Source organism: Phocoena phocoena, chromosome 15 (genome assembly GCF_963924675.1).
Source record: "Phocoena phocoena chromosome 15, mPhoPho1.1, whole genome shotgun sequence".
In the NCBI taxonomy this organism is placed as follows: domain Eukaryota; kingdom Metazoa; phylum Chordata; class Mammalia; order Artiodactyla; family Phocoenidae; genus Phocoena; species Phocoena phocoena.
This window is the reverse complement of record NC_089233.1, coordinates 39,654,020-39,671,537: the sequence shown is the minus strand read 5'-3', so window position 1 is coordinate 39,671,537 and position 17,518 is coordinate 39,654,020. Positions and strand designations below refer to the sequence as shown.

General features: G+C 48.2%; 1 protein-coding gene across 1 annotated transcript in view; it reads left to right on the top strand.

The window, feature by feature from the left end:
- Positions 1 to 17,184, top strand: part of DZANK1 (double zinc ribbon and ankyrin repeat domains 1) — a 72,575-nt gene extending 55,391 nt beyond the window's left edge. Inside the window, 9 exon segments of the mRNA XM_065892188.1 lie at positions 2,595 to 2,698; positions 3,769 to 3,843; positions 5,562 to 5,658; positions 6,350 to 6,450; positions 7,973 to 8,053; positions 8,575 to 8,702; positions 16,580 to 16,617; positions 16,620 to 16,650; positions 17,061 to 17,184. Of these exon segments, the coding sequence (XP_065748260.1) occupies positions 2,595 to 2,698; positions 3,769 to 3,843; positions 5,562 to 5,658; positions 6,350 to 6,450; positions 7,973 to 8,053; positions 8,575 to 8,702; positions 16,580 to 16,617; positions 16,620 to 16,650; positions 17,061 to 17,184 (779 nt within the window).
- The last annotated feature ends 334 nt before the right edge of the window (positions 17,185 to 17,518 follow it).

Genomic DNA, 17,518 nt, shown 5'->3' with positions numbered 1-17,518 from the left:
TCACGGGCCCAGCTGCTCCGCGGCATGTGGGATCTTCCCGGACCGGGGCACGAACCCGCGTCCCCTGCATCGGCAGGCGGACCCTCAACCACTGGGCCACCAGGGAAGCCCCAGACACTTTAAATGTTTGTTTATTTTATAGTTCCACGGGGATGAGGTCCCGTGAGTTCCTTGGGCTGCAGAGCTGGGAGTCAGTCATTCCCAGCTCTTCTCTTGCCTCATGGATTTCCCAACTGGGAGTCAGGACCCAGTCCACTGTCTTCCAGGCATGAGTGTCCTGGTCGATCGTCTGCAGAGATGACCAGAATGACCTCTCCCACCCCTGTATGCTGTTTCCCTTCCTTTGGAATCTAGACTGGCCTTGCGAGTTGCTTTGATCAGCAGAAGTGGCAGAAGAGACACCACGACAGTTCCGGTTCTGGACCTAGGAGGGCTGGGAGCTTGCACTTACTTCCCAGGAAGTGAGTGCCGTGTAAAGAGGTCAGGACAGATCACTGAATGAGGACAGATGCCTCAAGGCCCAGCCAACAGCCACCACAAAGACTGCTGACGTTTGAAAGGGTGCAGGCGGCAGTCACGGGAAAAGAGAGGCCAGGCGACCCCCAGCTCTGTGTCATCTTAGCCGAGGCCTCAGCTACAGGGATGAGACCATCTCGGAGCCCCAGCCTCAGCTGATGGCTCGGCTGATACCATGTGGGGCAGAGATGAGCCGTCCCTGCTGGGCGCTGACCACACTCCGGACCCACAGAAGTGTGAGGCCTCAGGTGGTTGACGTTTTAAATCACCAAGTTCTGGGGCGCTTTGCTTGGTACCAACAGAAAATAGACATGGGACCTCAGTTCCCTATAGCAGAAGGCAGCCCCTGGAACACCCGCTTTCACCCCAAGCTGGGAGGGAGCAGACCTCACCCCCCAAAAGAGGACTTACGGTCTTGCCAGGACCTTTTCCAAAAGACCCCCTCACCCCTCCCAGCCTTTCCATAAAGCCCTCCCTGTAGGCTTTTTTGAGAGTTGACATTTGATCTTGGAATTGTACATCTGTTGTAGGTTCTCAGTCAGATCTTCGTGTTTAGCATACTCCTGCCTGCGTATTTATTTATTTACCTGTATTTTCTCTGGGTCCACCTGTGAACTCCTCAAGGGCAAGAACTTTGTTCACTGCTGTATCCCCAGCCCTCATGTGTGGCACACAGGAGGTGCTCAGTGACTGTTTGTGGGGTGAATGTGCCTACTTTGTGCCAAACCCTGTGCTGGGCTCAGTGCTCGCTCTGGTATTATGTCAGCTACTGGCAGCCGACTCTCGTGATGCCCAGACCCCTCTGCCCTCCTGATTCCAGCACAGCGTGGTGGTTGGTTCTGCGCATCTTTGCTCGCGTCCCTTGTCAAACATGCCACGGCATCTCTTTGCTTTGCTGCCTCAGAGCAGTAGAAGACCGCCGGTCCACAGGCGGGTGCGGCTCAGAAGTGCTGGAGCTCACACACGGGGCCGGGGGCGGAGAGTGAACGCCTCGGTCCTTCTGTCCAGCGCACAGACCTGGGGTGTGTTCTGCCTGGTTCCTCTTAGGTCCCAGCAGGACGGAGCCCCACTGCCCACGGCGTTGACCAGCTTTTAACAGATTCTTAATTGACTTCCCTTCCTGCCCTGTCCTGCTGTTTCTGCTCCATCATTCGTGCTTCCCAGGGTCACCTTCAAAAGAAACTACATGTCCTAAATATTCGTCTCAGGCTCTGCTGTCAGGGGAACCCAATCTAAGACACTGAGGTTCTCTTATTTGGTGTCACAAAAACGTATGAGGTAAGAGGTATTGGTCCCATTTTATAGGTAAGGAAAGTAAGGCTGAGTAAGATTTAGATGTCTGGATGACCTTGCAAAAGCCACCCAATTGCTCTCAGCTTTAGTGTCCTCACTGGTAAAATGATGAGGTGGGATCCGATGCAGGCTTTCATACAGAGCAGAGCCAGGAAGTAAAGGCACAGAGCAGAGCCAGGAAGTAAAGGCAGGCAGCCAGGCCTGCAAGGGCTGTGGCCGGCTGGAGCGCCCTGCCCCGTCCAAAGCGGGCAGCCACCCCTCGGCCCCAGGCAGCCAGGCCTGGCAGAAGGGCAGGCCCAGTGCTGCTGTATCGCCCACCTGTGCACGAGAAACCAGACTCATGTGAACTCTCTCAGGCCTTAAATGGTGGCAATAAATTCGAATTAGTTTAAACCCTGTGCAGACTGAAAGGAGCACAGGAAGCTTTCTTGAGTGATGGGAATGTTCTCCATATCGATGGGATGTATACACTTTCCAAAACTCAAAATAGGGGCACTTACCTTTAAAATAGGGGCACTTTATTAGTAAGTTGTTTCTCAATATGGTTAATTTTAAAAGAATAAAAGAAAAAGACCCCAGATATGGCAAACAAAATACGTTCCTTTGGAATTCTATAATATTCATGGAACTTATTCTAGTGCACAGTTGAGGTTCAGAAAGCAAAAACCATCACAGAGTTTGGCAAAGAGAAATGAGCTCTCTGAAAATGCATGTTGCATGCTGACACTTTTCCTCCTTTACCCCAGAAGAATCATCCGTGTGTTTGGGTTTCTCTCCTTCTTTAGGATACTGGAGAAAACAGGTGGACCATATCTCCGCTCACCTCAGGTCTTACGCTCAGAACAACCCTGAATTCCGGGCCTTGATTGCAGAGCCCAGGATGGGAAAGGTGGGTGGCCTCTGAGCAGGACTTCCTCTCTGGAGCATAACATGGGATCAGGCTGAGGTCGCTCACACGGACTGTCCTGAAGTTGCACTTTACTTGCCCTTTCTCTTTTTCCTGCCCCACCTTCCATGCCTCCTTGCCTTATTTGACATCCAGGAAAACTGGCTCAGAGAGATTTGGTGACCTGCCCAAGACTACACTCTGGGTCTCAGGGGATTCAGGATCTGAAGCAGGTCTGTCAGACCTCAGGGATACTGCTGTTATAAAGACACACATCTGTGAGAAGACCTTTTCCTCTGTCATGAGACTAAAAGAACCTTTCAAAGTTAGCCCATCCCCTCCTCTGCCACCAAGTTAGGCCAACACTGGAACTGTGTCATTGTCAGTTTCCTTTGATAATCTATTTTGGTGGTTTATTAATTCCTTGGCCTAATCTAGGGGTCTCAAAACTGTGGCCTGTGGGGCAAATCTGGCCTGCCACCAGTTTTGTAAATCAAGTTTTATTGGGTCACAGCTACGCTCATTCATTTACTTATTGTCTGTAGCTGCTTTTGCACTGCAAGGGCAAGGAGCGTATGGCCCACAAAACCTAAATATTTACTATCTGATCCTTAAAGCATTTGCTGAGCCCCATTGATCGAAATTCCTCCCGCTATTTACAGAGACAGCTGCTCATCTGAATACTTGGCCCTTGATTGCCAAGGCCTGGCCCTCCCAGGTTACTTTTTGCCAGGTGATGACTTGCAGCCATGTGGCTTCATTAAGGTGTGTCTCTTATAGAGAGTATCAATATGGGTCTTGCTTTCTTAACCAATCTGGCAGTTGCTCTTTGATTGGAGTATTTAGTTCATTTATAATTAATGGAATTATAGAGAAGGCTGGATTTGTGTCTGCCATTTTGCCATTTGTGTCCTATTTCATCTAGTTTTTGTTTCTCTTTTCCTGCCTGCCTTTGTGTTAATTAAATGTTTGATTAAATGTACAGCTTGGCATCTCAGAATTTCTTGGCCGTGGCTCCGGGCTTTGAGTCCCACACTCATGGTTGTGAATTCTCTCTAATACTTTTTTACAAGCTCATCTCTGCTACCGTCCATGAGGATGGCTATGAAGTTAGCATCAGGCTGAATTATATTCAAGTCTCAAACAAGGTGAGTAAAACCGCCGGAAGTTATTCATTTCAAAATTGACTGACCTAGTAAATGGTAGCTTATGATTTATTGAAATGCTTCTGCATAATTCATAGAAAGGAAGAGTTTAGAATATTATGAAACTTAACTGGAGGCCAGCAATTTCATAGAATTAGATAAATAACTGAGCTAAACCTCAGAGAAGCCAGCTTTCAGGCACATAAAGATGTCATAAGAACAGAAAGGAATTATCACCCACCCTATTGGTCCTGTAGTTCTCAGGTTTATGTATACCCCCTGAAGTCTGAGTATAGGCGAAAGACTGACAGAAATGTTTGCTGATATGTACCTTGACCTATTTGCCTATAAAAATAAGCCATACTTTGTGGCCATGTCTCCCTTGATCTTCCCTCTCATTTGGTAACTGGAACATTGCCACGGAGCCCATAAGTGTGTGACAAACATTAACTGATACAGGCAGCTTTAGTTTCATTGGACAAGAAGTCACAACATACAAAAGGATAATTAATGGATTGAGAAGAGAGTGAAGAAGGCAAGGAAAAGGAGGGGAACTGGGGCCTGGCCGTGACCTGGCAGGGTGCTCACGATGTCTCTAAAACTGGGACAGATAGCTGGGCCCTGCCTGACCCACAGGGAGGCTGGGAGTGTCCAGTGGGAAGATACATGTGAATGTGCTTTGTAACCAAGGAAAGCACTAAATGCTGTGTTTTCGGTTGTGTGGCTGCAGCAGAGCTTGGGCGAGGAGGTGCTTCAGGAGAATGGGACTGAGGGACGCAGAACACGGCGAGTCACACCACACAGTTGTCCCCACTTGAGGCTGGGAGGGGAGGGGCATAACCGCTAGGGCAGGTCAGCACTCACCGACTGAGGGCAGCTGGAGACGGGGGTCAGCTGTGAGCTGTTAGCAGCCACCGTGGCAGCTGGGATGGCACCTGACTGGTTAAGGGGAACCGGACAGACACAAGAGCACCTGCAACATGCTGTCCATCGCGTAGAAGTCGGGGATGTGTCCCCGGTTCTGTGTGTGTTTTTTCTTAGCCTGCGTGTTCTGTCCTCAGGAAGTAGCAGGGGGCTCCCGATGGCAGGAGCAGGGTGCCACGCTGTGGAACCGGTCCAGGTGGATACAGAATCCTGGGTCTGGCCTGTGTATCACCCATCCTCATTTTATAGACATCCATGTAACCTCATTTTGCTTTGACAACCTCTCTTTGAGGCTGGTCATAATACTTCCGCTTTACGGGTGAGGAAACTGAGGCTCAGAGAAGTTAAGCAACTTGATTCTTCTAAGGCCCCTAAGCTACTAAGTGACCAAACCAGGATACAGACTCTGCAGCCTGAGCCTCCCCGTCAGGCCACCCTAATCCCAAGACGTGGAAGGGTTGTAAACACAGAGGGACACAGTTACGTATACATTCATTGTATAAAAGGGCTGGGGCAGCCACAGGGAAGGTGGGCTGGCAGGAACCTGTTTGGAGGCTGTTGCGATGATCTCGCTGTGAGAAGAGGGGCCAGAATGAGGAGTTGCGTAAGAGACAGAATGGACAAAACATCACGGTGAGGTGAGGGAGGTGTCTGGAAGCGTGGTCACGCTGCAGGCTTGACTGTCTGGGTAGACAGGGCTGTCGTTAACAGAAAGAGGAGCAGGTGAGCAGGGAGACCATTCTGCTGGGACGCGGCAGCCTCATCTTTCATGGTGCTGGAATTTTTTCATTGGCCAGAACCTTTACCTGAACAAGACGGTGAAGTTCAGCGACCACTTTCTGAGCAGTGTCACCGAGGGAGGGAACGGGCTTTTCGGCAGCGGGTCCAACCTGGGTGAGTTGTCCCCTTCCAGGGACTTTAAAGCAGTTGACCAGTTCTATATGGATGTTGTTACAGGAAAGTAAATCCTACACGTTCTCATCACGAGGAAAAAATTTTTTTTTCTATTTCTTTCATTTTGTTTCTATATGAGATGACGATGTTCACTAAACTTCTGGCGGTCATCATTTCATGGTGTATGTAAGTCAGATCATTCTGCTGTGCCCCGCTGCTGTATGTCAGTTACATCTCAGTAAACCTGGAAGAAAAAATAATAATTAAAAAAGAGAAACCAAAAACAACACAGTGACTTGGTGAGGATGGAGAGAACTGCTTAAGATTTGCCGGCCCAGCCAGGCCTCTTACTTTCACGTTCCACCCATGTTATTCCTCTGGCCACCCCAAAGTCAGGCCTGAGACCTTTGCAGTCTTTCACAGGAACTGGGGAGATAAATTGGGGCAGGGGGTGCTCTTTGGGCCTGAGAACTATAGCCACTTTTATTCCCCTCCCTCCTCCCATCCTCTGGTTCTGGACCAAGAAGGACAGCCCCAGGAGTCCTTCGGGCCAGGTTTCATCAAATAGAAATTTCTATAAAAGCCTTTTCCTCCTTCCGACCTCTTGAGGGGGGCATGGCAGGAGAGTGGCTCTTTACATGATGGGAGTGGCGGGGGGCTTCACTTTGGTCCTCGACTCCTGTCATTCCAGTGAGTGACTACAGCCAGAGCACCCCAGACACCACGGAGAAGGTCACAAGGACCAAGAATTTCAAGACCAAAACGTTTCAGGAGAAGCAGCAGCAGCTTACGGTATGTGTTCTCCTTGATCCTTAGAGCTGTCTTCTTCAGCCTGTGCATCTAATGTTTTATTTTGAGATTGTTTAAATGGAAGAATACTTTTTCATTTTCTGTTCCCTTTTTTGTAGCAGTGTGTTTTTACTTTATGGAGGCAAAACCTTTAAAATCTCTCAAGATTATTCACTGGAATTATTTTAAAGTTCTCCTCAGTCTCCTGATCCCGTTTCCTCTGGGGTCAGTTCTATCTGCTCATCTTTCTCTTTCTTGATTTTGGTTTGTCTCGAACATGTGATGATCCTTGGTTGCTAGGTCATGTTGATAAACGAAGGGCTAGTTTGATTAGCACGGGTGCCCGGCTGGGTCTGTGGGCCTGAGGTCTCTGTGGGTGGAGGAGGGTCCTCGAAGTTGCCAGCATGGGAAGGCCTTTCCTCTGCTGGTGAGCGCGGTAGTGGGAGTGCCGTGGTGGTTTCCACTCCTTCCTGGCTCTCCAAACCCGTGACACGTCTGGGCTCTGCCCTTCGCCCTTCCCAGGCCCAGTGCTCCCAGGAGAAGCCTCTGTTAGGCCAATTGTGAACTGTATGGAAAATAGTATCAGGGTTTAAGCAGGGAGAGCGGAGAGGATGCCAGCCATCCCCGTGATTCATGGTAAAGCCCTTTAATAACACGCTGTGGATTCAGCCACACCCAGCGCCCGCCCTCCTGCTGGGCTCCCTGGAGAGAACACACTCACATGTCTGGGGTCTGCAGCTGGTTTTCCTCTTGGCTTTGATTTCCCTGTCAGTCTGATTCCATCTGCTTTCAATCTTTGGGATTCTTCACCATTTCTGATCCATGCATGGTACCCTTTCCCGGTTTCCCTCAGCTGTTAAGAGTTTTGTTTTTCACAATTATGGACCATGAATAGTTTTAACGGGAGCTTTGGAGAGACAGTGGGTGCCCTTGCTCACCCACCACCTTGCCCTCCGGTCGGCCGTCTTTGGCTGTGGCAGCGAGCTGGAGGTGGACACAGGGTCAGTTCCCCCCTCCAGCCCCACCACTTCAGTCACGCGGGGCCCCGGGGCCTCCCGGCAGGCACACGGGCACCCAGCCTGGTCGGGGGCGGGGGAGGGTTCTCCGCAGGCAGGTGGTCACACTCGGGCTGATTTCGAACACCTTATAAAGCATGCAGCGTAAACTTTAGGATTGCTTTTCCTCGAAATATTCACAATAAAACTAGTGTGTGGTTTCTGAGGTTTTACGAGGTTTCTCATTGCATCCTTGCCCTTAATAACATGAAAAAATGTCAGTGTGGTGTCCTTCCCCCAGGCAAGACCTCAGAGACTGGCTAGATTTACATTAGATGTGTTTATCTGTGCTGCTGGCCGTTGAAGACCACACACACATACACACTTGTGCTCACACTCACCTGTCCCTGGGACTCAGAACTTACCCAGGAGAGGAAACATTTGCCCTGAGGGTTGAGCCTGGACAAGTGGGGCGTGACGGTAAAAAGATTTTGCGGCCGTGCAAACGACCACCTTCTGTGATCCTGCAGCCTGAAAACAGGCTTCTGCTGAAGGCAGTCGGACCAGCAGGGGAAGGAAGAGTGTCTGTGATGGAACAGCTATGTGAAGTAGTACAGCCCAGGAGCGCGCCTCCCTGAGGCTCTCAGCCAGGCCTGCCACCCCGCCTCTTTCAGACGGAAGCTTCGTCCGCTATTGTGATAATCACAGTGTCGCTTAACTTAAAACCGGCTGGAAGTGGGCTAAACGGCTACTCAAAAACTTGACCTTGATTGTTACCTGTTGCTAATTTTTATAGCAAAGAAAATAGGCAGAAAAGTGCACAGGAGCCCAAATAAAGTGCAGGAAGGTGGACAGAATCCCTGGTCTGTGACCCTGTGTGGCCACGATGTTTCCTAAAGAAGCAAGGTTGTCCATCCAGGTGGCTGGCCTCCCGCTGGGGAAGCAGAAACACAAGTTTTATCGCGCACATGACTTGGCAGCTCTGTCTTTGTAGGTTGGGTCTTGGGGTTCCTGCTTCTTTTGAGTTAAAGCTGTTTAGTTCCATCAAGGGTTTGTTATACTTACTAGGATGGCGAGCGGGTGACGTTGAGCTTAGGCCTTGTGCAAGTTTGTCCTTTTCTACACGCGGCAGGGAGCAGATCCCAACTGCGGTGACAGCAAAGACCAGCCCGTTCTGAGCCCGGCGGTCACCAACAAGCACCATGAAGCGATCCCAGTTCTCGTGCAGAGGGGAGCGGACGTGGACCAGCAGTGGGGCCCGTAAGTGAAACTCGCGGAAGGGCGAGTTGTGGTGAGGTCGCAGCCAGCTGGTACTTGGTGGGGCTCCTCCGAGCAGTCAGTTTGCAGGCCGTGTTCAACTTGAACCACTTAGGAACCATTTCAACCCGTTCTGGCCTAAATGAGAGACTTAACTGCTTCTGTTTTCCAAATCTGGGTAAAACAAAGGTTTTTAAATGGACTACTGGATTGTCTAACTTTTAGTAGCTTTGATAAATGATGATCCATTTTGTTAACTCATATTTGTGGGCCTGCAAATCCTTAGCCGTTGGGTGTTAAGCAGTGTTGATTTCCATCACGATGGAAATGTACCCATGAAGTTACTGCAGAAAGAAAACCTTATCCGGTCGTCTGTGGATGCGAACAGCCCAGGGGCGAGGCGGTGCATGTGGGTTCACCACATCGTCTCCTGTTTCCACAGCTGGGAAGCGGGATGACGAAATCCCCAGCCACGTGGGATGGTTTTGTTCCTTTCCCACCCTTGACCCCACCCGGCCTTGTGAGTCCACTGTTCTCTTGCAAATTACTCTGGGGACCTGGGGTGGACAGTGTTTTGAGTCCAGGTCCTCGCTGTTAACTGCTTACATCCCGCTGACCATGCTGTTGAACTGGAAGTCATCTGGGGGAATCGCAGGTCAACCACTGCCGCCCGCACTGTTACTGAGGCAGCTGGGGGCCCCGGTCTGTGAATCGTGCTGCCGAGGATGGCAAGGAGCACAGCGGACAAAAATTAAATAGCTTTGCTTCTGTTCTCCTCTGTTTCAAAATTTCCTCTAGCGTTTTTATTCAAAATATCTCTCTCTTAATTTTTCTATGTGCAGTTTTTAAAGTTTCTGCCCAGCAGGACTCCTGTGTCAGTAGACACGACCCCCTTTTTATCAGTTTAATTTTTTTTTTTTTTTTTTTCGGTACGCGGGCCTCTCACTGCTGCGGCCCCTCCCGTTGCGGAGCACAGGCTCCGGACGCGCAGGCCCAGCGGCCATGGCTCACGGACCCAGCCGCTCCGCGGCATGTGGGATCCTCCCGGACCGGGGCACGAACCCGTGTCCCCTGCATCGGCAGGCGGACTCTCAACCACTGCGCCACCAGGGAAGCCCTATCAGTTTAATTTTATAGCAGAGTGTTTGGCCTGTGGGTGTACACACTCGATGGCTGGAATTTACTTTCTCAAGTTCTCTTGGGGTTCACAGGCGTCATACCTTGTCAGCTTCGTCATTTACATTCCCACGCTTTTATCATTATTAATAGAAATAATGACACCTTGTTTTGTGTGAAGGTATACTTTATGTTTGGATAATTCAGATAAGGATTTTTTATAGCATTTACATATAATGTTTGTGGTTGATACAAAAATCGCTTGAGCACATTTTGAATTGTTGCTTGAGTGTGATGAGTCCTGGCTTTATGAAGAGTCCGGCTAACAGGATGAACCTAACTCTGGACGTGGAACAGGCAACCTGTCTCTTTTTGGTGTTCCTCAGTTCCCATTGTTGCTTCATTACCATTCTGTAAACTGACATCTATCCACATGTGATCTCCTTGCATTTCTACTAAGTCTAACGCCGTGGTTATATGGTCTAGCTGGATGGTGTGTAATAGCCCTTTGTCACTCCCCCTGCATTGTCATGGTTACTGTTAGCAGAATATAGCTCACGTGGGGTCAGGGAGGGGCGGGTTCAGAAAGCAGGTTTTTCCACTGAGAGCCAATTCTGCTGAGTGTGGTTTATATTTGTTAGTTCACAGTGTTTGGGCCTGGGTCCACCCGGCCTCTGCCCCACAGCTGGACCTCTGTAGACCCAGGAACATGACCTCAAGGCTCCACTATCTACAGCTCTTCAGGCACAAGCCATCTGGCGATCTGACTTTCCTGTAAAAGAGGCTCCGTGACTTGTGCTTTGCAAACAAGGATTAACATTCTCTTCTCACCCTGAGCCTGTTTAGCTAATGGCGAGAGGCAGCCCAGGTGGTCTCCATACAGGTAACTTCTGTCCAGCAGCTTGGCCGGTAGCAGAAAGCCCCTCCCTAGGGTTTCTGGTTCCCACGTTTCTGTCTTTCTTACCAGAATAAACTCATACTCAGCAGAAAGGGGATGGCTGAGGAGAAATACACATCTTCCACCAAAGCTGACACCTCTTACCAGCAGACTTCAGAAACATGGATTCAAAAAGTCTTGCAAGGAGAGGGACACAGAGAGATGCTGTTTGCTTTTGGACAGTAGATGCCCTTCTTCACTGGCAGTTTCAAATATCGAGCCCCTGAGCTCTACCCTAGCAGGCAAGTGAGGAAAATGCAACCATCAGTTTACTTAGAGGTTCACCTGTGGAGATTTATTCTATTAGGTAATTCAGGATTTACAGAGAGAGTGTACCTTAACTCACCGTGATACTTAGATTGGAGTAAACAGTTGGAGTTGCTTGTGCATTAGTAGAAAAGTGTCTTTATGATACAAATTCACGGAGCACCACAGTACTTGCTGTGCCAACCGCGTTCTGGAAGGTCTGCCGTGACAACGACAAGCTCCTCGGAGGAGGAGACTCGCAGCATGGAGTTCTGATGGCAGGACGCGCTCCGTCTCGTGCCCTCGCCGTGTTGCAGTTAACTTGTTTGTGGAGCTAGGTACACAGCTAAGAGTTGGCAGAGTCATGATTCATCATCTTCCAAAACCAAACTGTGGTTACGCAGGAAACCACCAACCCAGAAAATCTAGCCATCAGAGATCCCCGCCCCCAGCCCCATTATTGAGTAAATAGAACACTGCACTCTGCTCTCAGCCTGGGGGGAGTTGTGAAGACAGAAGGTCTTGAGTCCACCTAGGAGATGCCGCAACCCTGTGAATATATCTGAGTTCAAATGGTAAATGCGTGATGAAGCCCCAGGAACTTGAGGGGGTGAAGTGACAGTGAAGCCTTATTTATGCCACTGGGGAGGCAGGAAAGATGAAAGCTGAGGAGGAGATTGGTGTCTGGTGTGACTGAGACCTCCGTGGTCAGACCCCCGTAGCACACTGTGTACCCCTCCACCCTGAATTTACAGCCAGGTCCTCTGAGCTCCCCGAGAGGGGAACAAGCACTGTGTCCCAGGTGACCAGGTGGCCCTGGCACATCTGGGGGCACCAGGCTGGCACTCACACATGTGCTGAGTAGCTGAACAAATAATTCAAGTGACTTAGAGCCCAGGAGAGGTCATCTGAAAAAGACCTCGTGAGAAATGTACACTTTGAATGTGACCACTGGGAATTGTGCTAAAGGAGGGGAAAGTAGAGTCTTCTGTGGTGACAGGGGACAGTTTGGAGGCAGGAGAGAGCAAAATGTGGAGAAAATGAACATATTCCTCTCGCTAGGTCTTCTCATCTGTAAAATGGGGATATTCGAACTCGGGTCATAGAGTTAGTGGAGGATGAAATGAAATTGTTTGTAGTGCCTGGAGCCTGATGATTGGACTTTAATGGTGGCAGTCGTGAAGCTGCGATTATGAAAAAAGAGGATTATCAGGATTTGCGTGGAAAGTGTCAACTGCACGATGATTGACATAGGATATGGGGATGGGTGAGTTGGCTCTGGGAGAAGAGCCACGTGGGGCTTAAATAACAGAAGCCCTGGGTGAAAGGTGTCACAACTGGATTTAAGTTCTAAGTTCTATTTCTGTTAACAGATGTCACCAAGCCTTCCCAAGTCCAAGTTTTCACATTAAGGAAAGGGCATGTGTATTTTTTTATTGCACCAAACTCTAAGAAGATGAACTTGATAAATGCTTCTCATACTTTAATGTGTATGTAAATCAGCCAAGGATCTTGTGAAAATGCACATTTGGTAGGTCTGGGTGGGGCCGGGCCTGAGATCCAGCATCTCTAGCAAGCTCTCAGGAGATGCCAATGGTCCAGGTGCCACAGTCTGAGTAGCGAGGGTCCAGAGACCATTCTTACAGACACTGAGACGTTAAGAATCAGCCCAGCATGGTCCGTGGTAAGGAGTGACCCCACAGTGCTGCTGGACACGGGACTGTCCCCCGTGCCTGACCGCTCCGTTATGTTGATCTGATCAAACTAATCACAATAATGTCACCACCACCAACAGCAATATGAAGGGTGATCCCCAAATCTTAGTTGCTTGCAGGAACTGTTTGTATCAAACCAAAGGCAGATCTTTGGAAAGTCATGGAAATTCTGTCATAAGGCACGTGGCCTTGCCGCTTTCACTTACTGCCTCTGGAGAAATAGGAGAAACTAACCAATCATACCACTCAGATTTGGTTGGCACCAGGAGCCTTGGCCAGATAAGTTCGCTGAAATCACATGAATGATAAGATCTAAACTTAGACAAGGTCTAAGACCGTTAGGGTGTTTGGACACTTAGAGTTCTGCTACAACACAAAACCGGTGAAAGTGCTAAGTTTCTCGTTTACTTTGGAAAGTGGAAAGCCTTCTCATTACCTGGCCAGTTCGGATTCTGGAGCCCGAATCAGGCAGAGGATTGCCCTCCCACAGGTGGATGCAGAGTTCTTAGTTATGTTTTCCTGCAATTCACATGGGTTTCAATCTTGGAGGCAATACTCCTTCCCTAAATTTGTTTGTCCATTCATTCTTTTCATTGATGTATTCATTTTACTAGTGGTTTCTGAGCACCTACTGTGTGCTGGTCAGCATTCTAGGTGATGGAGATACAGCAGTGATGAAGACATCACTTCCCTTCCCTCATGGAGCTTACAGTTTAGTGGAGGAGACAGGCAATAAACAAGTAAACAAATGAATGAGTAATTTCAGAGCATGATAAGTGCTACAAAGAAAATAAAGCCAGGTAAGAGAATCGAGTGTGGTGTGGTCAGGAAAGGCCCCCACCCCCATCCCCCAGGACCAGAGACTCCCAGAATTAGTCTGGGACTTGATTTAGGTACAGAGCAGTATGGGGAGGTTTAGTCACCAATTTCATTATTCATTTCTGGCCTAGTCGTACTGACGTTGCCTTATTTATGGCTAGTCTGGCAGAAAGATTTCTTAAATTGTGTATGTTTATTGAAACTATTCATATGCACCAAATCACTTTTTAATTGTATCGAAGTAAGACGTAGACATGATTGAAAAATCAAATCCTGTGGAAGGGCCTGGCGGTCCTCTGCCACCCTCAACTCTTCACCCCCAGTCCTTGTCTCCAAGGACAACTACATGTAAATGTCTTAAAGTTCTTCCGAGAGTCACCTATATCTCTGTCACTAAACAATGCACTTAAACCGATCACTCGTGATTTAGCATGCTTAGACAGTATCTGCTGATTCTTGCTGTCATAGGTGATGACTTTGCTTGCTGACCGGACCTTCATGTTTTGATCATTCTGTTCCGGTTTTTGTTCTTTATTAATTACTGTTAAAATATAAATGATATGCCTAAACTCCTGTATTCCAATCATCATCTTTCAATGATGTCAGTGGTGTCTCTTGATTCACCTGGATGTAAGTGCATATAAGTGTATATTAGTGCTCTCTACCTTAACCTCTACCTTTCCTTCCCCTTCCATCTCACAACTTCTATTAGTATATGCTTACTTTTTACAACACTAGTCACAGCTATATTTACTTGTGTTAACATAATGAAGACATCCATTCTTCATCCATAGGTTGATTGCAATAGTTGAAAAGCATGAAGGGCAATTGCATTATAATAGCTACATAAATATTGTTCATTGGTATACTCTGATTACATTTTCTTGTTTGTAGGTTCAAGAAAACAACACTTAGGCCACTCAAAGTAATATTTTCTTACCAGAAACGTCAAGTAGATTCTCCTTACACACCATAAATTATTCAAAATCAGGTCACATTTCACTTCCTTTCATAAACCATGAACAACTTGTGTGTTTTTGTGTGTGACTTTGATTTTCCTGGACTTTCTGATTGCCTTTGTTTTCTTCTGGTTTGAAAAAGAACATGCCTGTACCGCATCCATAATCTTACCTGGTTTCTTCCTTTTTCAGTGCTTTTTTTCTTAGAGACTTTCCTTTGGGAGTATACTTCCTACTCGGATTTTGCCTGGCAGCCCTCTGGCCCTGCTGCACAGTGGTCATCCTGGGATTTCTTTTCACTGGAATCCACCTATAGTTATTGTTCACATTTTCCTCTTTCTTGGTTTTGACCCTTGTCAGGCTAGAGTGTGGCCTTAGGTAACTTCTTCAGAAAGGGTATGTAGAAAGAAACCTTTGAGTCCTTGAACATCAAAAATGACTTTCTTTTCTCTTCATTCTTGACTACTAATACCTTGATATTAATTTCTGTGTTCAAAATAATCAAGCCTTGCTCTCATGATTTCTAGCACCCAGCATAGCCCATGAAAATGCTACAGCAAATTCTTATTCATTTCTGACCTGTTCGTTCCTTCTGGAAGCACGTATTCCTGATGTTCTGAAATTTCATAGGGGTATTTTTTTGATGTGCTGTTGTTCATTCATCCACTTGGCCCTTTCAGTCTGAAAAGTCATGTGTTTCTTCAGCTCAGGGAAATTTTATCTCTTTGGTATTTCCTCTCCTCCATTTTTTTCGATTCTCTCTTTCTAGAATTCCTATTAGTTAGGTGATGGGCCACTCGAATTGACCCCCTCTGTCTGTCTTTTTAATTTTTTCCCCCATATTTTTCATTTCCCTTTTTCTCTCTGTTTTAAGAGATTTTCTTGACCCTCTGGTGAATACTTTTTCTTTCAACAGTCATATTTTTACTTTCTAAGAGCTCCTTTTTGTTCTGACTGTTTCTTCTTCGTAGCCTTCTGTTTTTGTCTGATATTGTCTTCAGTCATTTTTAATTTCTTACATTTGTATTTGATTTTTCTTTGATGCTGCAGATTTTTCTCAGATGTGTGTGATCCTTTGTCATCCATCCATGTTTGAGAATGTGGAATGGGCTAGGTGAGTGGGAATTCTATGTGTATGACAGGAGCTTATCATCTGGGGTGGGGGTGGGGTGGGTTGTGGGTATATGAAGCTGCTCTCAGGCTAGGACAAGTGGAAGGCTTCCCTCTGGGCATGGACGTTGCCAGAGGCTCCGTTTATCTCCTTCAGGAAAGAGGCTACCATCCTGTTTCTCTATTGGGATAAATGTATGGCAGCAGGTACATCTGCAGGTGCAGGGGACAGGGTGGGGGTGTCGAGGGAAAGATCAGGGCCAGGAGAATGCAGACCTCCAGTTGCTCATCTCATCTCTGTCTTCAGCCACGACTCCTGCCTCCATCACTCCTGCCACCTCTGGGCAGGAGCCTTTCATGAACTCTAGAATGCAGGTAGCACCCCATCCTCCACTGCAGCATCCACTGCTCACTCACTGGGCCAAAGCTGACCAGGCAAGGTAGAGACAGTCTGGCAGATCCGCAAAATATGCTGTCTGACCTCTCGGGCCTGCCCTCTGGGTTCTAAGATTGGTGTTTATTTTCATATCACACAAGCCAAACTCACTGAAGCCAAGGTCATTGTCCTTACACAAGAATAGGAGCCACAATCCTGAAAGGTTATTGTCATACAGACAGTGCCCAAAGGGACAAGTCAAGGGTGAGACTGTGTCCAATGCGTTCCATGAACTCTTGGAGGAAATATACTAACGTAGTATTTATTAGCATTTGCTAAATTGACTACAAACCATATTCTTATGGGGTTTCTCACTTTAAAAAATGAATATGTGTACATATTTTCACTTTCTATCTGATATGAAAGCTTACCCTCCAAATCCTCCAAGGAAAGGAGCAGAGAGGGCAGAGTCAAGAGATTTTCCTGGGTTAGTTAAATAGGTCATGGGTGAAACCAAGGCCCCTTTGATCACCTGCTCCGTCTCCAGTTTCTCAAGGATGAGAACCAAGGATTTAGCCAGGGATTTTTTCCCATCCAAACAGACTCTAAACTACAGCTCTTCATGGAGCAGCTGTGCTGGGCCTGGCAGGGAGTGCATCGCTGCCTTACTGGGGTATGTTCCTTGGCCTCCGAGGGACACTGATGGCCACAGTGATCCCCCTGTTGGCCTGTGAGGATTTCAGAGGGTCCTGGTTCCTGAACAGCTGACCCAGTAATGGAGCCACAATCCCCCCATGGCTCCCAGGGCACTAAGGTCTTTTAAAAGCACGATGAAAACGTTGCCCCCTTAAACCCATTTGGTTGTGGGTCGTTGATGCAATGGGAACCCACGGCCGGGATTGGCACTGGATGTGTGAGATCACAGCGCCCCTCAGGTCTCAGGGTAGAGCTGCCCTTGAGGGCTGGTCACGGTGGCCTCTTGGGGGAAGTTTGGGACGGGGGCCAGGAGCTCCCAGACTGGCCTCCAAGGCAGGGAAGGTTCGGAGACCTGAGTCCGTCCGCTCACCCCCATTTCCTTCGCAGATGCAACGCAAGCGTTCAGAAGAAGAACGCGAGAGACCAGACGGCGTATGACCTGGCCCTGGAAACTGGGGATGACCCCGTCATCTCACTCTTTGCTGCCAAGCTCAGCCTGGATGACCGTTAGCCCTGAGGGCCCCGCAGGCTTCCTTTAAAGAAACCATCCAGCTCTGGCTGTGCTTTGTTCTCTTCCTTCTGAAATGTGTATTTGAGGTTTGAAAACTGAGCTCGAGAGGCACTCATAAGCTTTTAAAAGTTATGTGACAGTATAAGCCCCCAGCACCCCGTGAGTATCTCCCCAAATGCCCTGAAGAGTGGTGAATTTAGTGTATGCTCTCCGTGGTGTATTGCTGCTTGTCTTAGAATTTGCTCTTTCATTTTATTTCTCAGTAGATAACATTGCACACGGTTCTAAGCCAAAAGGTCTCCCTCTCGTCCCTGCCCCACAACCACCCACGTCC